The sequence below is a fragment of the Apodemus sylvaticus genome, chromosome X, assembly GCF_947179515.1.
Source record: "Apodemus sylvaticus chromosome X, mApoSyl1.1, whole genome shotgun sequence".
Classification (NCBI taxonomy): domain Eukaryota; kingdom Metazoa; phylum Chordata; class Mammalia; order Rodentia; family Muridae; genus Apodemus; species Apodemus sylvaticus.
This window is the reverse complement of record NC_067495.1, coordinates 29,406,297-29,427,318: the sequence shown is the minus strand read 5'-3', so window position 1 is coordinate 29,427,318 and position 21,022 is coordinate 29,406,297. Positions and strand designations below refer to the sequence as shown.

The 21,022-nt window shown below is 39.2% G+C and overlaps 1 protein-coding gene across 7 annotated transcripts in view; it reads right to left on the bottom strand.

The window, feature by feature from the left end:
- Reps2 (RALBP1 associated Eps domain containing 2) overlaps positions 1-21,022 on the bottom strand; it is a 244,272-nt gene that overhangs the window by 56,163 nt on the left and 167,087 nt on the right. For all 7 annotated transcript variants that reach the window (XM_052171138.1, XM_052171143.1, XM_052171141.1 and 4 more), the window contains one exon: positions 4,272-4,333. In XM_052171138.1, the coding sequence (XP_052027098.1) occupies positions 4,272-4,333 (62 nt within the window). The remainder of the gene's footprint in view (positions 1-4,271; positions 4,334-21,022) is intronic.

The following is a 21,022-nucleotide window of genomic DNA, read 5'->3' as shown; positions in this document are numbered from 1 at the left end:
TCTTAATTGCCTTTTGTTTGCTGATGCTATGAATAAGTTGTTTAAATATGAAATAAAAATAGATCACCTCCTCAGGACTGAGCCATGCCCTGGTTTCTAGAAAATTAGAAACCAAAATCCCTGATTCCTTCTTTACTTAATACTCTCAATCTTAACTATTCTGGGAAAATACAGTATTTGTTTCTTTCAACCTTCTCCCTGTCCTAACTCTGGAGCTCCATGTATATAACTCAATCCACATATTCATAGCATTGGGGAACTTGGTGTAAGAGGATCCTGGGAGGTGCAAAAAAGATGTCTTGTGGGCGTGGGGCCTTTAGGCCAATGAAATCCACCTCTGTAAGTGTTGGTGGAATGGTAAATAATGCCAGGCTCTAAGGGGCTTCTGTCTGAAGTGGTAGTGTCTCGGCAGTCATCTCTGCTTATGACTTCAGTTCAAAGTGTTATTTGTGGAGAGTCTGTTTGGAAATCAGCACGCGCCCACAATGACATTTAAGCACGGTCTATATTTTTAATAAGCATTATGATGAAGAAAAATTCTTATGCTGAAAAACTGTTTTTGTTTTTGTTTTTCATTGCTGTGGACAGAATCTAAGAAGTCTGTATATGCTAACCAAGTGCTCCGTTCCTGAGCTCCATCCCCGGCCCTGGATATACTTCTATTGTATGTAGAACATACTGAGAACACAGAAGCATTTCACTATTGATTTGTTATGGGCTTTTTAGATAGTATTCCTTTGTGGAAAATAAAACATTTTCCTGTTTACTAAAATCTTGCCCTTACTCATATAACATAGAATTTTTAAATCCAAAGAATTAGGAATTTTAAAATCTCATTTAGAGCTACTAATAAGAGGAATCATTTATATTATACCAGGCTCCTTAGTTTCTCCTCTAGATGCCTGGTGGTGCTACTATAATCTAAACCTCATGAAAGCTTCTATGGACATGTTTCCATAGTCAAGGTATATTTCCAAGGTCAGATTGATGGTCCATATACAGCAAAGAAATCAAAACCATTTAATACAGCAAACGCAGGATTCAGAAATGTTTAAGTTCTCTATAATAATATCTTCTTTGCAGTGATAAAAATGATCTCATGAGAGAGTGAATGAGAATGAGCAGAGACATGAGGAAGAAAATGAAACAAACTGAACACTGGGACAATTTGAAAGTCCCAGGCAAGGCACCTGTGATCAGCTTTCACTTTCAATTCTTTAGGGGAGACTTAAAGAATGTAGAACTTTAACTGTAACATGTAGAATGTAACTTTAATCACATAATAAACAAATGAGGTAGCAGATGAGAGCAATTTGGCAACATCCAAAGCAGGACTGTAAGGTGGGGGGTTCCAGTGTTTCCTAACCACTAAGTCCTTGGAACAGAAATAAGTGTTTTGGATATAAAAAGATGGTCTGAAAAGCTAGGAAATTGTCAGCTTTACAAAACTGACCTTTGTTTTGTGTTAAGCTTTAGGACTTCAAAGCCTTTGGTGGGTTTGTGTGTACTGTCAATGTCTTGAAGGAGTTAAGTAAAGCTCCTTGCAAATTCATTTTACCACAAACCCCTATTAATGTCTCCCAGATTGCTTCATCCCAGGTAGCTTTGGAAACATTCTGATGTCACATGTACATAGCTATTTAGCTGTTTCTAGTTTGTCATGGCACAAAACTAAATACAACCACATGCTTATTCCCTGGGAGTTTATGTATTAAATAGATGTATCCCATTTACAGTGAACAAAGGGAAGTATGAGGAGGGAAGTGGTCTGGGGATTTTCTGCCTACATTCCTCAGACACCTGCTCCTGTAGTCTGAAATCTGGAAATAGGAGCTGAATGCCCAGCTCAGCACTCATGTCTTTCTGGGAATCTGGTGAATAAGAGGGCAGACTTATTCATTAATATCAGCTTGAGAATTCCCAGTTCTCCCTGTCAAATTCTCTGTCACTAAATCCCAAGCAGGCAAGATGCTCTGGGCAACCAGCTCAGATAAGGACAGCTAGTAGCAGTGGTGCTTTCCAGATAAGCATCCCAGAATTCCTACTAATGCTATTGTGACCAAGCCCAGGTTTGCTGTAGATACAAAGTGGGAGTCTCAATTTCTCTGTGCCTCTGTAGGAGGGTGTGGAGAAAGTCTCAGTTAGAAGTCAGCACAACCAATCTAAAACCTGTCTTGATGTACATATAGAAACTTAGACTCCCAGGATAGAGAGAAAGAGGGTGTAAACACTTCAGTTTGGGAAGGGCTCTACTCTTTACTAGCTATGGCCCCTTGGTAACTTGCTTAAATCTGGCATGCCCCTAGTCAATTAAAAAAATAATAATATTAGTACCTACTACATAAGAGTTTGGGAGATAAAATTATGCATTAAAAGTGGTTAGTGTCTCCTAACTGCTGGTGGGGTTGTAAGATGGTACAACCACTTTGGAAATCAGTCTGGCGGTTCCTCAGAAAACTGGACATGACACTTCCGGAGGACCCTGCTATACCTCTCCTGGGCATATACCCAAAGGATTCCCCAGCATGCAATAAAGACACATGCTTCATTATGTTCATAGCAGCCTTATTTATAATAGCCAGAAGCTGGAAAGAACCCAGATGCCACTCAAAGGAGGAATGGATACAGAAAATGTGGTATATTTACACAATGGAATACTACTCAGCAATTAGAAAAAATGAATTCACAAAATTTTTAGGCAAATGGTTTGATCTGGAAAATATCATCCTAAGTGAGGTAACCCAGTCACAAAAGAATACACATGGAATTCAATCTCTGATAAGTGGATATTAATTAGCCCAGAAGCCCTGAATACCCAAGGCACAAACTGCATAACAAATGACTCCCATGAAGAAGTAAGGAGAGGGTCCTGATCCTGGAAAGGCTTGATCTAGCATGGGAAGGGAATATAAGGACAGAGGAAAAGGAGGGAGGTGATTGGAGAATGGGTGGAGAGAAGAAGGTTTATGGAACATATGGGGAGGGGGGAACTGGGAAAGGGGAAATCATTTGGAATGTAAACAATATAGAAAATAAAAATATATAATAATAAAAAGTGATTAGTGTCTTGTCTGATGCATATGCTCAATTAATATAGCTAATTTTGAAGAACATATAACAAAGGAAACACTTGGAATAGAACTAAGGTTTGACATTAGACAAATAGCAAGGACTCAATTACCACCTTTTTTTTTTTTTTTTTTGGTTTTTCGAGACAGGGCTTCTTCTCTGTGTAGCCCTGGCTGTCCTGGAATTCACTCTGTAGACCAGGCTGGCCTCGAACTCAGAAATCCACCTGCCTCTGCCTCCCAAGTGCTAGGACTAAAGGCGTGCGCCACCACCACCCGGCTATCAATTACCACTTCTTAACAGATCAATTTCTCTTAAAGCCAGTGCCAAGTTCTAGAAAAGGATTCCTCACTTGTTTATATCAGGAAGTACTGGGCTCTTTATTACCCTTCAGACAGATGTAAAAAGCTAATACCTCATGTTATTTGATTCTCCTGGTTGTATAGTTGCTAAAGGTCATGTAATTGTCTGAAGAAATGATATGCAAATGCTACAAATGGTTTCCAAGACTGATGCTGAGACTCACCACTTAGAAAGGTATGCCCTGTTCCACAGAGAGCAACAAAATAGAAACCTCAGCTCTCCACAGCCATCTCCCAACATTTTTCACCAACAGCTAGAAGTGACCTAAAGCACTATGTATACTACCCCATTGATTTGTTGTTCCCTCTCATTTCCAAATCTGGATGGGGAAGGCCACGGTAGCACATAGGCAAAGGTGGTGCAGTGAACTTACAGGGAAACAGATTCTGAATACACACTTTCCCTTTCCAGCTCTTTCAGTTCATTAATCTGAGTGGAAAGAGCATCCTTAAGAAAAGTAATATGGGTCCAAGCCACAGCATGCGCTAATGGTCACTTATTTTCAGTATATGTGGAATTAACACATCTCCTAAACTGCCATTGAACATATGGTTACTCGGGCTGCATGTACTATACAGCACACCAGTGTCCCCTATCCCCAATTATAGATACACCCTTCTACTTCTCTTTGTGTAGAAAAAACACACACGACTCTTAAGAACCAGAACTGAAAGTTCAACTGTTAACTTACTAAAGAAACCCCCTTTGCCACATGAGACCATTCCTGAGTTAGGAGAAATTTACTACTATTTTCTTAATCTAGAAATTAGTTGGAGACTCCAATGCAAAGTAGCATATTGGTAGGACAACAGTTTGCAGAAATCAAATATGTTACATACCTGTGTTGGACATGGTCGTGGAGGAAGTGCCGGTGGTGGGGGTAACAAGCCTGAGTTAGCAGCTAAAAAAAAAATGAATACTGTTAGGAACCACCTTTCCATAAAAAGACAAAAATGTATTCAACTAATAATATTGATAGCATTTAACATGTTTATATTTATTAAATCCCTTTAAAGGCTTAATTTTTTCTAAGTCTATACTATTCACAATAGCAAAATTATATTATAAGCCTAGGTATCCATCATCAGCAGATAAATGGATAAAGAAACTGGTGTGCTTACATGTGTGCGTGTGTGTGTGTGTGTGTGTGTGTGTGTGTGTGTGTGTGTAGAAAATGGAGTCTTATTCAATAATAAAGAAAAATGAAATTATATACAACTAAAAATCATCATATTAAGTGAATCAGACTCAAAAAGACAAATACCATGTGTTTTTTCTCATTTATGGATCCTATGTTATATATAGATAGATACATAAAGCCATGAAAGTAGAAAGGAAACTAAAGGAAGAGAACAGACCTACCAGAAGGGATGAAAGGGAGGTGAACCAACAGGAAAGAATGGGAGGGGCAAACACAATCAAAGCACATGATATACTTGAAAGAAATTGTCATACAACATGTAATGAATATATTCCAATAAAAAAGAATGCATGTTATTTCCAATCGCTTTTTCATCATCGTCTTACCCAAAACTCAAGTATTTATAAAGACAGTGAAGGCAGGATAAAAAAAAATAGGAAAACATTTTTTTAAGCAAAAGACTGGATTTCACATGAAAAATGTGGTCGAGTCCTTATCTTGTTATTTACAAATTTTCAAATAAACCAGGTTCAAATAAATCAGGTCAGAAAGAATCTTCCTTTGGTTCCCATATTTCTCACTAGCTTCCAGTCACTAATGCTCATTAGCTTGGTGCATAGGCTGCAGTAAAGGAAGGGGCCTGGGCTCAGCCACTCTCCCACCTATGAAGGAATGGATTGATCAGCACTAGAAGAAAGCAAAAATGATGGAATAGCTTTCCTGATTTCAAAGACTTCTTTCTTTTTCCCCCTCTCCTATTGTTACTAGCAAGGATAACTAAATATGATTCTAAAATAATCTGGCCACATCAGGAGGATCTTTTGAAAGAAAGTTGAAGTCTAAAATTTTCTTTAGTTTTAGGAGGGACAAAGAATATCTGAGGAAGCCAAGACTGTCCAAATTCTCACTTAGCAATGCAAACAAACAGCTGGTATGGAATTATAATTAAAATCCATGATCACACACCAGAAGTAAGTTTAGAACCACACAGTGTCAAGTTAAAGGATATTCTTTACAGACTACTCTGAAAACATCTGATGTATATAACTGTACATAGTTTATTCACAAGTCTGTGATAACTGCGAATATTAGACAATGTTCTGTGCCTTAAAAACAAGAGCCCCCTACAAGGCCCAGGCACCATCATGGAAGAGAGGACAGAAAAGATTGTAAGAGCCAGAGATTGGCGAGAACTGAAGCAAAGGCAAAGCAGTATCTTCTAGACACAACAGGGCAGCTGCACTCAGGAATTTACAGCAGCTCTGGTTGCTGCACAGGACTGCACAAGGCTAAGCCAGTCAGCATTCCAGCAAGGAGGGGAGAAGCTCATGAAGAGCAACTGACAGTAGTATATGGCTTCTAGATGACAGAGAGTCTATTTTCCTTAATATATGGCTATTGGTAGGTCCGCCATGCTACAGTAGATGCCCCACACCCAGAAGCATTTGGGCAACACACATTAAACTCACCGGGTTATTAAAAAGAGGGGGTATGTGAAGTTGGGGGAGTGAGATAGATCAGGGAGGCCGGGCAGTGGTGGCTCATGCCTTTATTCCCAGCACTTGGGAGGCAGAGGCAGGTGGATTTCTGAGTTCAAGGCCAGCTTGGTCTACAGAGTGAGTTCCAGGACAGCCAGGGCTACACAGAGAAACCCTGTCTCAGAGAGAGAGAGAGAGAGAGAGAGAGAGAGAGAGAGAGAGAGAGAGATCAGGAAGGAATGGGATTAAATCTGATCAAAACACATTGAATATAATCATAGAATTAATAGAAGTATTATAATTGTTAAAAAAGAAATAGTAGTAGTATATCAAGAGCATAAATATTCTTGTACTTTCAAATGAATTTGGCCTCTCTGGATCAGACAAGCAAAAAGATGGAGCTTGGGGCTTTCTATAGATGTAACTCAGAATAATGCCACAGAAATGTTTATTCTTGGCTAGTGCATGGAGACAGTACCACCAAGTGTGTCCACCTGGCATCTGCCCTTCCTTATAATTTTTAAAACACATCAGTGGGTCATAACTTCACAGGCTGAGTAGGCATCAGTAAGAGCATGGAGCAGAAGAGACTGTTTAGAGCCGTAAGGATAATCTCTCTCAGAGCCCTTAACACCCTCACAGGTTAGGCCTTTAAATTACTACCAGTTACTTTTGAAACAAAACAAATAGGCAAGCAAAATTTGTGCACTTTCTAAAGAAAATGCCAAGCAACAAACAGTGCAGTTATCAAAAAAGACTACTCAAAAAGTGATATGCCATTTAAATACATTGACTCAACTTCCAGCCAAGATGGAGTAATAAAGAACACATATACTCACCCTGCTGAAGCAATCAAACATAGAAAAACATAAGAAACAACAATTTCAATGATATTGGGACAAAACATGTAAGAAGACTTTTGGAATCACAAGAAAATTAGGCAAGATGGTGATCTATGAGAGACAGGAAACAGGAAAGGGGGAAGCCCTATCACTGACTCCATTTGACCTGCTAGAGAAATGACATAAATCCAGATCCAGGTCTGATTATACTAGTTTAAAAAAAACTCAATCAATTTTATTGATTAGTCTTACAGAAAATTGGCCCAAATTTTGAGTTGTAAAACATTGAGATAATTTACAATGTAATCCTAAAATGAACATGGGTACATACCTGTAATCCCAGCTCTCAGAATGTGAGGCAGGTGAAATGCCACACAAGTCTGAAGCCAGTTTGGGATACTGATAATGAGACCTTGTCTCAATTATGCACTTACACATGTATACACATGCGCTCGCTCGCGCGCGTGCGCACACACACACACACACACACACACACACACACAAAGTCATATCACAGTTTCCTACAACTAAACTTTAATCCTTGAGATAGTAGCATAGAGTTGTGTGCATTTTTCATTCTGAATCTTTTAAGAAAAGGTATTAGTTTATGTTCCTTAATAAATACTAAAATTCAAGGAAACCAAATATACTGCATCACAAATATTATTAACAGTTTTATTACCTCACTTTGGTACCTTACTACTTTTTTCTAGCCATCCATACCTATCTAACACAAATATTATAAAGCTCATTTTAACTCTTTAAATATGTATTTTTATTTTATGTGTCATACTGTTTTTCCTGCACATATGTCTGTGGAGCACATGAATGTAGCGCCTGTGGAAGCCAGAAAATATCAATCCCCCGGGACTGAAATTAGACTATTGTGTGCCATCATTTCAGTTTGGAAATCGAACCATGTCCTCTGCATACCAGTCAGCGCTCTTGAGCACTCGGCTATCTCTCCAACCCCAAGACTGGATTTAAATAGTGGTAATTGGAAGTGGAGAGAGCTGCCTCTCACTTGTATCTTAGTACTGGATTAGTACTTAGTACTGGGCGGATTCTAATTCATGGCCACCTACGTTATACAGCAAGACCCAGTCTCAAAACCAAAGAAATCATTTTTTAAATGGTGATAATGGGCTTGTCAGTCTTTCCTTCAAAAAGAAATATCTACAGATTCACCTGATAGTGTTTTCCATAGGTTTACTGTAGATATCCCTTAATAACATGAAAATTCCCATCTATTCTTATTTTGATATTTTTCCATGACAACCTGATGGTGAATTTTAACTAGCACTGCAATTGTATCCACTCATATAATAATGTAATTTCTTATAATGTGATAATGTGCTCAATGGCATTATGGCATGGTTTTCTAACATGAAAGCAAGACCTAATTCAAATTGCTCAAATTTTTCTATCTCCTAGGTAAAATTGGATATTTTGTTTAGGTATTTTGAAACCATATTCACAGGTGACACTGACAGTCATGATTTTCCTTTCTCAGATGACCCTTGGCTATGCTTGATTTAGCTAGAAAGCATCCTCCTGTTCTTCATTTTTCTGGAACAGGTTGTACAGAGTAAGAAATTTTTTCTCAACTATCAAGTTTAAACTTTCCAGCAGAGACATCTGGAAGTAAGGTTTTTTTGTTTTTGTTTTTGTGTTTATTTGTTAGGTTCTGGGGGTTTGGTTGCTTTTTGTTTTTCTTTTTGTTTTTTGTTTTTGTTTTTGTTCTTTTTTTTTGCTTAATTTTAAGTAGGAAGATCCACTTCTAATCCAATCTTTGAGATAAGAAGACACACTTAGAAAAGACACACCTTTAATCCAAATCTTGAGAAAGGATGCTTCACCTTTATTGTGGGCCACGCCTTCTGCTGGAAGCCTATATAAGAACTTGGAAGAAGGAAGTTTTTGCTCTTTGCCTCTTTGCCCTCGCTTTACTAGCAAGTTCATTTCTTCACTGGTATTAGAGGTTACTTCTTCAGGATTCCAGCATCTACTGAAAACCAGCTAAGGCTTCCAGCCTCATGGACTGGATTCTTAGATTTTCCATTCATAGGCAGCCATTGTTATATTAGCTGGACAGCAGCCTGTAAGTCATTCTAATAAATCATTTTCTATATATACACAAAGAGATTCTGTTCTCGAGAGAAATAAGTTCTGTTACTCGAGAGAACCTTGACTAATAGAACAATCCTCTATATCATGTGCTTCTTTTATATTTCATTAACTTTTCATTGACATGCTTTGGCATTGCCTTGTTTTACTTTAAACTGGTTGCTTAGATTATTGATTTATATCTCCTCTTTTTATACCAATAGAATTATAAATTTTATTTTAATTACTTTTTTATTAAAATTTCCTAAGTTTTATATGTGATGTGATCATTTAGTGTTTAAAAATATCCTAATTCCTATTCTGATTTCTTTCATGATGTTACTGTCTACCTTGACTGAGTCCTGGGCTTTCTTTATTAAATGTCTATTAATAGCAAATTTGGTTATTGACATACTATCTTCTCATAGCATGTTGAGGATAGAATCTCACCATCTTCCAGCTTCCACTATCATTGTTGAAAAGTCAACTGTCCATTACATCATTGTTCATTAGATATTAGTTTTCTCTCTGGTTGTTTTGAAGAACTCTCTTTTTGATACTCTGAAATATCAAGCTTTTCCCTTACCTGCACACACCCTACTGTATTCTCATTCTTTTCTTACCTACCTGAGGTTTTATGGAACTTCTGAATTATGTGGTATCCCAAATTAACTTTGGCCAATCCTCAGTGTCTCTTTGAATACTGTCTTACTACCTTTATTTCTTATTTCTTCAAGAGATTTGCTAACTGTGATGTGCTTGGGACAATTTTCTAAGACTTATTGTCCAATTAAGCAATTGTCTTTCCAGGTATATTTATTACATTGTGAATACAGCCACTAAATTTTAGAAACTAAGTGTTTTGTTCTCTTGGTTTTATTTGTTTTGATAATATTTTGAAATACAATCTTTCTATATAGCCCAAGCTGACCTTGAACATACTGTATAGCAGTTTTGAAACTATCTATTTTTCATGCTTCAGTATCCAAAGTGCTAGAATTGCATGTATATACCATGGCACCTGACTGATTTTAACATACTAAATACACTCGGTAATTCTGTTATCAGAATCCTTTATATTTCCTTCCATTTGTTGCTTATGCTGGTTCTCACTGTGTTTCATTTCCTAATACGGCTGTTAACCTTTGAGATTGAACTCATAGTCTTTGGAACTTTGTCTGCGGTGATACTTGAGGTCTGGGCAGAAAGTGGGCCCTTCACTTCTCTTTTGTTTCTGCCAGATACGTGAGGGTACTACCAAGAGGCAGAAGTGAGATTAAGTCCTAGCTTCTGCTGTCTGACCTGAGCATATACTAATATTTTTGTAGTATATAGCAGTTTTAAAACACACCACTAATTTTACTCTTAGCTCAAATGCAAGTTGTCCAAATGTTCTTTAAATTTAGAACTGAAAAAATTAGAAAAAAATACTGATAGGTTACTGCACAAATTTGAAGAGACAGTTTAGTATGAAAAATGCATATTCTCTAGATATTGAGACCTTTTCAAACCTCTTCCCTTCTAGTCCCTGAAAAATGATATCCAAAGATTAAAAGAATGTTTTCCAATGAATCTGATCAGTCAAGAAGATAGATCAATATATATATATATATATATATATATATATATATATATATATATATATATACATATATATGTATATATATATATATATATACACATATCACCAACAATATTACCCTGCTAGATAATTCTATTGGTATACCCATATTTGGCAAATCCCATCCATTTGTTCATGTATTCTAATCAGCATACCTTTCATTCTTAAATATAATCAGGTGATTAAGTATTACTAGGTGTCTGTATAAAATATTCTAACATAAGGTAGAGAATAAATAATAATAGAAAAATGATTTCTAAGAGACTTAACCTGTACTAGGAGCAAACTTTAAATTATATACTATTAGTATAATTAGATTAATTCCAGAAATACTTACATGATTACTATATACTAGGCACTGTTTGGGGTGCTACAGAAATACTAGTGAAGAGGCAGAAACTAAAAGAACCTTAATCATTATAAATCTTATATGCTGAGAAAATAAAAATAGAGGGTGTGAGATTAAATCTAAAGTAGAGTTATCAAGTAAAGTTGCAATAAGAAATGCTGTTTAGAAAGATGAGATAATTGGAAGCTACTGAAAAAAGAACATTTAGAAAATTAAAAAGCACTCAGAAATTAAAATATGATAGCAGAAAGTAAAAGCACAATAGAAACTTTCTCAGAAATTTCCCAGAAAGTGGGGTACTATTCAAGTAAAAGTTCCAAGAGACAGAAAATATAAAAAAGGAATCAAATTGTTTGATAAATTTTTCCAGAAAAGAACAGTTTGAGCTTCTAAATTAAAAGGGCCCACTGAGTACCTAATACAATGGAAGAAAACAAGTATGGCAAGACACATTATCACAAAAATACAAGAATTAGAAAATATGTACATGTTTTTGTCAGGGAACAGGAGAGGAAGACAGGCCACGTACAAAGTAACAGATGTTCAAAACCGGTTTTTATGTGCCTTTAGAACCTAGAATTCATGGAAACAATGAATTAACTGTATCCGAATTCTAAAGAAAATTTACTTCCAACTGATGGCTATATATTTGCAGTTTGAATGTGAAATGTCCTCCACACAGACTCCTATTTTGGAACACTATCTAAAACTGGTGGTACTGTTCAGGAGACTGAAGCCTTGTGAGAGGAAATAGATGACTGGTTCAGGCCTTGAGATTTTACAGGCCAGCCTCACTTGCTGAACTCTCTTTACTTCCTGGTCCATCTCAATGTGGGGTTAAGGTCCAATTACCTACAAACTTTACCACACACCTTTACCACCATAATGGTCATAACCTTCTAAAACCATGAGCTCAAATAAACCTGTCTTCCATTAAGTTGGGGTTGGCCAGGTATTTGTTCACAGGCTAGTAGTATCAAGAAATGGGGTTGCTGATGATGATAACCCTGACAATGTGCTTTACAGATTTTGGAAATACTTTCAGTAGGAATATGTCAAAGCCTAGGACTGTGGACTAGAGAAGCTCTTGCACGGTAGTCTGGACTCAATGGGCCATTCTGATGAGAACTTATAAGACAGGAATGGAAGTAGACACACAGACTGGAAAGACTGAGCTCACAAGGTTTCACAGGAAAAGAAAAGTTCTACTGATACCTGAGCTAGATGGAGGCCATTCATATTACATCCTGGTTAAAAAAAAATCAGTTTGAATTCTATCCATGTCCTAGAAACCCAACTGAGGATGAATTAAATGGCAACTAATTTATTTGGCAGAGGAAATTTTAAAACAGCATAACATTTGAGCTGTGGCATATTTATTGCTTGTTATATTTATTCTGATTTATAGTGAAAGAGAAAAAAGTGAAGCTTAAAGAAACAGAAAATGTACAATTTGGTGAGGAAAGGAAGATAAACCTGGTTAAAGTCATGGAAACAAATATGAAGTTTGGTGAAGGAAGGAGCTTTAAACTCAGGTAAAGCTGAGAATGGGAGAACAAGGGAAAAGTGACTAAAGTTATTCGAATGCTTAACACCATTAATGAGAAATCTGAACTCTGCGCTGGAGTAACAGAAAAAGTACCTTGAGAGTAAGACCCCACCCATCAAAAGCTCCAATGGAAATCATGTAAATTCAATTGAAAACTTCCATTTAGGAGGAGAAAGACTAAAACATCTTTCAAAGTTCTCTGCAGAAAAAAATAAGATGCCCTCTACGGGAAAATTTGCCTATGTTCATCCAAGAAGAGTCATAGAGGCCAGTATAGCTATTATCTATGGGAGCCAGACTACAGACTTTGGCATTATCCAAATGCTACTGCTTTGTGGGTATGCAAATTTTAAGAGTTAGAGAGTCACAGAGGTGTGCACCAAGATTTCGTAAAACCTCTGATGTCAGGTAATGTATAGCAGGGTCTAATTCCCATCATGGCACCCATAAGATGGCTGTGTGCACAACCATGGAAGTAAAGCATGTATTGCAATAGAGGTCTCAGCGTATTGGAAAGATGTCATAATCACAGAACATGCCAAACCTAAATTCCAAGACACAAAGTATACCCAGTCCAATACAGATACCACATGTGTTGTGGGCAAAAGAACTAGAGAAGTAGGACTAGACAGACCCACTGGAACACTAATAGTGCCAAAATGAGTTCTGGTTACCAAATATGAAGATCAGGATTTGCTGTTTATATTACTATATATAGATTTTCTTTGGTCTGATCATTCTTTGATATTTCTTGTTCATCCTTTTTGGAATGGGAATATTTACTATATGGCACTGTATATTGAAAATATATATAAACATATTTTATTTTTATCTTACAGAGGGTCAGAGTTAAAAGACTGTTGCATATAAGAAGAAATTGTGAACTTTGGAACAATGTTGTAACTGTTATGGCCATGAAGATTCTTTAAGTTGAATTGAATCCATTTTATATTATGAGATGACCTTGAAATGGTGGATATCATGAGTTGAATATTATGTTTGAAAATGAAATGTTCCTCACAGATTCAGTGTTTGAATTCTTGGTCTCAAGGTGGTGGTGCTGTTTAGAGATGTTGTGGAAACTCTAGGAGGTAAAGTCTCACTAGAAGGTAGTCACTGGATCAGAGGATCAGAGGTGAGGAAGACACAACATCTGTCCCAACACCTGGAATTACTGGGACCAGCAGGATGCAGGCACCCAGGAACTCTGCCTGACCAGTGGCACAGAGTCCTTCCAGTCTGGGCCAGTGCCCGGAACAGACCTTGGTCATGAACTTTGCATCAACACCCAGAGGAAGCTCCACTCCCAGGCGCTCTAACAAGCCCAGGATCACAGGATCACAAGATGATAGGATCCCAGGATCCCTGGAGCTTGCTCACACCAGGATCTCATGATCCCAGAGGCAGCTTGAATCCCAATAGCTCTGACACACCCAGGATCTCAGGATCACAGGATCACAGATCACAGAATCAAAGAGACAACTGGACTCTGAAGAGTTCTGACACAACCAGGATCACAGGAAGGACAGGCTCCAATCAGATATAGCAATGGCAGGTAGCACTACAGATAATCAGATGGTGGGAGGCAAGCATAAGAACATAAGCAACAGAAACCAAGGCATCATCACAACACAATTCTTCTACCTCAAGCTCAACTACAGAGCAATCACGATAAAAAAAATTGCATGGTATTGTTACAGAGACAGGCAGGAAGATCAATGAAATAGAATTGAAGACCCAGAAATTAACCCACACACCTACGATCACTTGATCTTTGACAAAGGAGCTAAAACTATCCAGTGGAGAAGACAGCATTTTTAACAAACAGTGCTAGTTCAACAGGTGGTCAACATGTAGAAAAATGCAAATTGATCCCTTCTTATCTCCTTGTACAAAGCTCAAGTCCAAGTGGATCAAGGACCTCCACATCAAACCAGACACACTGAAGCTTATAGAGGAGAAAGTGGGGAAGAGCCTTGAATGCATGGGCAAAGGAGAAATCCTCCTGAACAGAACACCAATGGCTTATGCTCTAACATCAAGAACTGACAAATGGGAAATGGGATCTCATAAAATTACAAAGCTTCTGTAAGGCAAAGGACACTGTCAACAGGACAAAAAGGCAACCAACATATTGTGAAAAGATCTTCACCATTCTCATATCCTATAGAGGGCCCATATCCACTATATACAAAGATCTCAAGAAGTTAGACTCCTGAGAACCAAATAACCCTATTAAAAATGTGGAACAGAGCTAAATAGAGAATTTTTAACTGAGGAAACTCAAATGGCTAAGAAGCACCTAAAGAAATGCTTAACATCCTTAATCATCAGGGAAATGCAAATCAAAACAATGCTGATATTCTGACTCGCACCAGTGAGAATGGCTAACATCAAATTTCAGGTGATAGCAGATGCTGATAAGGATGTGGAGAAAGAGGAACACCCCTCCATTGCTGGTGGGATTGCAAGATGCTACAACCACTCTGGAAATCAGTTTGGCAGTTCCTCAGAAAACTGGACATACTATTACCTGAGTACCCAGCTCTACCACTCCTGAGCATATACCCAGAAGACACTCTAACATGTAATAAGGACACATGCTCCACTATGTTCATAGCTGCATTATTTATAATAGCCTGAAGCTGTAAAGAACCCAGATGCCCTTCAACAGAGGAATGGATATACAAAATGTAGTACATTTACATAATAGATTACTACTCAGCTATTAAAAACAATGAATTCATAAAATTCCTATGCAAATAGAGGGAACTAGAAAATATCATCCTGAGCGGCGGCGGCGGCGGCGGCGGCAGCAGCGGCAGCAGTGGCTGCTCCAGCTGAAGGGCCACCAGCAGTGGAACCAAGGCGTCACAGGGACCAGTTAGGCCCTGCGCCCACGACCACTGACCTTCGCTGACCAGCCGGACAGCAAGCAGCTGCAGTTGTGCGGCGCCTTTCCTGCACGGAGGCCACTTCAGAACTCGGCCTCCCACCAGTCAGGAGAGGAGGATCCATCTTGGTTCCGTACTCCAGGAATCGGACAGACTGAGGTACACAAACATAATCCGAGGCCAACACCGCGGTGGTCTGAGCCCGACGGGCGTTGGCCTGCACCCAGGCCCTGGGCGGGTCGGGGGGCCATCGGGGTGCCAACCCAACCAGGAGGTTTTTTGCCCAGGCCTGCGAGCGCGCCGCCGCCATTTTGCCTGCAGGACGACAGAGAGCTCAGGCGGGCAGACCTGTAACAGGCATAGCCTAAGGCTAACAAAGCGGGGGTCCAGGCCCCAAAAGGCACAGGACTGACCCCAAGAACTGGGCGGCTTGGTGGGCCATCTGTGAGTCAACCCGCCCAGGTGATTGTTAGCAAAGCAGACTCTCCCGGCGCTTTCAGGGAGCGCGGGCGCACACGCCGGCCATCCTAGTCACCTGGCAAACCCAATTAACAGTCAAAGCCGTAGGGGAACTTTGCTCGGACCTTGGCCTCCCAGGCTTTTGCCTGGACTCAGGGACTGGGCGGCCAGGCTAACCTTGTGTGCGACAGCCCGGTTGGCAGATCGGCTGCCCAGCGGAGTGAGCGGAACTCAGGGGAGGTCACAGTAGCATACACCGTCGGCACTCCCTGGGAGTGCACACGGGCTCCATCTGCTCCACAGACACAATCTGGGGCAAGGCCTCAGGCAGAAGCCCTTAGCTCTACTCTCTCCGCTTCCGGATCCAGATCAGTCTGGGCGGCAGCATTACATCTCCAAGTCCTGCAAGTGGCTAGCTGGGCTTCCGGGCGGCCAGCTGGGAGAAGTCAGTGTGCTCCAGTGAATCCAGCAGGCCCCAGCGGGAGCCTTCGGGTGCCTGCTTTGGGATCTGAACAGCCTGGGCAGCAGCACACTGTCTACAAGCAGTGCAGGAGGTAAGCTGTGCACCAGAGGCCAACTGAGAAGGGGCAGCTTGCACTGGTGAGTCCAGCACCGACAAGATAAACTAACACCAGTGAGATCTAGATGGCAAAAGGCAAACGCAGGAACGTCACTAACAGAAATCAAGGCAATATGGCAACATCTGAACCCAATTCTCCTCTACCAACATGTCCTGGATACCCCATCACACCAGTAAAACAAGATTTGGATTTAAAATCACTGGTCATGATGCTGGTACAGGAACACATGAAGGTCATACATAAAGAAATTCAGGAGACAATGGATCAAAAGTTAGAAGCCCTTGCAAGGGAAACACAAAAATCATTGAAAGAAATCCAGGAGAATACAAAAGCCAACAAGGAGGAAATGCAAAAAACACTTAAAGAAATACAGGAGAACTTTGCTCAACAGGCTGAGGTCATGAAAGACGAAACACAAAAATCTCTTAAAGAAATACAGGAGAACTTTGGTCAACAGGCTGAGCTCATGAAAGAGAAAACACAAAAATCTCTTAAAGAATTACAGGAAAACACAAACATGCAAGTGAAGGAGCTAAGCAAAACCATCCAGGATCTAAAATCAGAAGTAGAAACAACTAAGAAAACTCAAAGGGAGACAACTTTGGAGATAGAAAGCCTTGGGAAGAAATCAGGGGACAGAGATACAAATATCAACAACAGAATACAAGAGATAGAAGAAAGAATCTCAGATGCTGAAGATTCCATAGAAACCATGGACTCAACAGTTAAAGAAAATGCAAAATGCAAAAAGCTTGTAACCCAAAATATCCAGGAAATCCAGGACACAATGAGAAGACCAAACCTAAGGATTATAGGCATAGAGGAGAGTGAAGATTTACAACTTAAAGGGCCAGCAAATATCTTCAATAAAATTATGGAAGAAAACTTCCCTAACCTAAAGAGAGAGATGCCCATGAATATACAAGAAGCCTACAGAACTCCAAACAGACTGGACCAGAACAGAAATACTTCCCGTCACATAATAATCAAAACACCAAATGTTCTAAACAAAGAAAGAATACTAAAGGCAGTAAGAGAAAAAGGCCAAGTAACATATAAAGGAAGACCTATCAGAATCACAGCAGACTTTTCACCTGAGACTATGAAGGCTAGAAGGTCCTGGGCAGATCTCATGCAGACTCTAAGAGAACACAAATGCCAACCAAAACTACTATATCCAGCAAAACTCTCAATCACCATAGATGGAGAAACTAAGATATTTCATGACAAAACCAAGTTTACCCAATATCTATCCACAAACCCGGCCCTAAAAAGGATAATAGGAGGACAACACCAATACAAGGAGGGAAACTTCACCCTGGAAAAAGCAAGATAGTAACCTTTCATCAAACCCAAAAGAAGTTAAGCATTCAAATTTAAAAAATAACGTCAAAAATGATAGGAAGTAACAATCACTATTCCTTAATATCTCTTAACATCAATGGACTTAATGCCCCAATAAAAAGACACAGACTAACTGAATGGATACGTAAACAGGACCCTACATTTTGCTGCTTACAGGAAACACACCTCAGGGTCAAAGACAAACACTACCTTAGAGTAAAAGGCTGGAAGACAATTTTACAAGCAAATGGTCTCAGGAAACAAGCTGGAGTAGCCATTTTAATATCAGATAAAATTGACTTTCAACCCAAAGTCATCAAAAGAGACCCTGAGGGACACTTCTTGCTGGTCAAAGGAAAAATACAAAAAGAAGAACTGACAATCCTGAACATCTATGCCCCAAATGTAAGGGCACCCTCTTTTGTAAAAGAAACTTTATTAAAACTAAAAGCACACATTGCACCTAACACAATAATTGTGGGTGACTTCAACACTGCACTTTCCTCAATGGACCGATCAGGAAAACAGAAACTAAACAGGGACACAATGAAACTAATTGAAGCTTTGGACCAATTAGATTTAACAGATATATATAGAACATTCTATCCTAAAACAAAAGAATATACCTTTTTCTCAGCACCTCATGGTACCTTCTCCAAAATCGACCATATAATTGGTCACAAGACAGACCTCAACAAATATAAGAAGATCGAACTAATCCCATGCCTCCTATCTGATCACTATGGAGTAAAAGTGGTCTTCAATAGCAACAGAAACAACAGAAAGCCCACATACACGTGGAAACTGAACAATACTCTACTCAATGATACCTTGGTCAAGGAAGAAATAAAGAAAGAAATTAAAGACTTTTTAGAACACAATGAAAATGAAAACACAACATACCCAAATCTATGGGACACAATGAAAGCAGTGCTAAGAGGAAAACTCATAGCCCTGAGTGCCTCCAAAAAGAAAATGGAGAGAGCATACATTACCAGCTTAATGACACACCTGAAAGCCCTGGAACAAAAAGAAGCTATTTCGCCCAGGAGGAGTAGAAGGCAGGAAATCATCAAACTCAGGGCCGAAATCAATCAAGTAGAAACAAAGAGAACCATACAAAAAATCAACAATACCAGGAGCTGGTTCTTTGAGAAAATCAACAAGATAGATAAACCCTTAGCCAGAATGACCAAAGGGCACAGAGAAAGTATCCAAATTAACAAACTTAGAAATGAAAAGGGAGATATAACAACGGAAACTGAGGAAATCCAAAAAATCATCAGATCCTACTACAAGAGCCTATACTCAACACAACTGGAGAATCTGGAGGAAATGGACAATTTCCTTGACAGATACCAAATACCAAAATTAAATCAGGACCAACTAGACCATCTAAACAGTCCCATAATGCCTAAAGAAATAGAAGGAGTCATAGAAAGTCTTCCAACCAAAAAAAGCACAGGACCAGATGGCTTCAGTGCAGAATTCTACCAGACCTTCAAAGAAGAGTTAACACCAATACTCTTCAAACTATTCCACAAAATAGAAACAGAAGGAACACTACCCAATTCCTTCTACGAAGCCACAATTACGCTGATACCAAAGCCACACAAAGATCCAACAAAGAAAGAGAACTTCAGACCAATTTCCCTTATGAACATCGATGCAAAAATACTCAACAAAATTCTTGCCAACCGAATCCAAGAACACATCAAAACGATCATCCACCATGATCAAGTAGGCTTTATCCCAGGAATGCAGGGTTGGTTCAATATACGGAAATCCATCAATACAATCCACTACATAAACAAACTCAAAGAACAAAACCACATGGTCATTTCATTGGATGCTGAAAAAGCATTTGACAAAATTCAGCATCCCTTCATGCTTAAAGTCTTGGAGAGAACAGGAATTCAAGGCCCATACCTAAACATAGTAAAAGCAATATACAGCAAACCGGTAGCCAGCATCAAACTAAATGGAGAGAAACTTGAACCAATCCCACTGAAATCAGGGACCAGACAAGGCTGCCCCCTTTCTCCTTATCTTTTCAATATTGTACTTGAGGTACTAGCTCGGGCAATTCGACAACATAAGGAGGTCAAAGGGATACAAATTGGAAAGGAAGAAGTCAAACTATCATTATTTGCAGACGACATGATCGTCTACCTAAGTGACCCAAAGAACTCCACTAGAGAGCTCCTACAGCTGATAAACAACTTCAGCAAAGTGGCAGGTTATAAAGTCAACTCAAGCAAATCAGTGGCCTTCCTATACTCAAAGGATAAGCAGGCTGAGAAAGAAATTAGGGAAATGACCCCCTTCACAATAGCCACAAACAGTATAAAGTATCTTGGGGTGACTCTTACCAATCATGTGAAAGATCTGTATGACAAGAACTTCAAGACTCTGAAGAAGGAAATGGAAGAAGACCTCAAAAAATGGGAAAACCTCCCATGCTCATGGATCGGCAGAATCAATATAGTTAAAATGGCCATTTTGCCTAAAGCACTATACAGATTCAATGCAATACCCATCAAAATCCCAACTCAATTCTTCACAGAGCTAGAAAGAGCAATTATCAAATTCATCTGGAACAACAAAAAACCCAGGATAGCTAAAACTATTCTCAGCAACAAAAGGAAATCTGGGGGAATCAGTATCCCTGACCTCAAGCAATACTACAGAGCAATAGTGTTAAAAACTGCATGGTATTGGTACAGTGACAGGCAGGAGGATCAATGGAACAGGATTGAAGATCCAGAAATGAACCCACACACCTATGGCCACTTGATCCTCGACAAAGAGGCTGAAAACATCCAATGGAAAAAAGATAGCCTTTTCAACAAATGGTGCTGGTTCAACTGGAGGTCAGCATGCAGAAGAATGCGAATTGATCCATCCTTGTCTCCTTGTACTAAGCTCAAATCCAAATGGATCAAGGACCTCCACATAAAGCCAGACACTCTGAAGCTAATAGAAAAAAAACTGGGGAAGACCCTTGAGGACATCGGTACAGGGAGAAAGTTTCTGAACAGAACACCAATAGCGTATGCTCTAAGAGCAAGAATTGACAAATGGGACCTCATAAAATTACAAAGTTTCTGTAAGGCAAAGGACACCATCAAGAGGACAAATCGGCAACCAACAAATTGGGAAAAGATCTTCACCAATCCTACATCAGATAGAGGGCTAATATCCAATATATATAAAGAACTCAAGA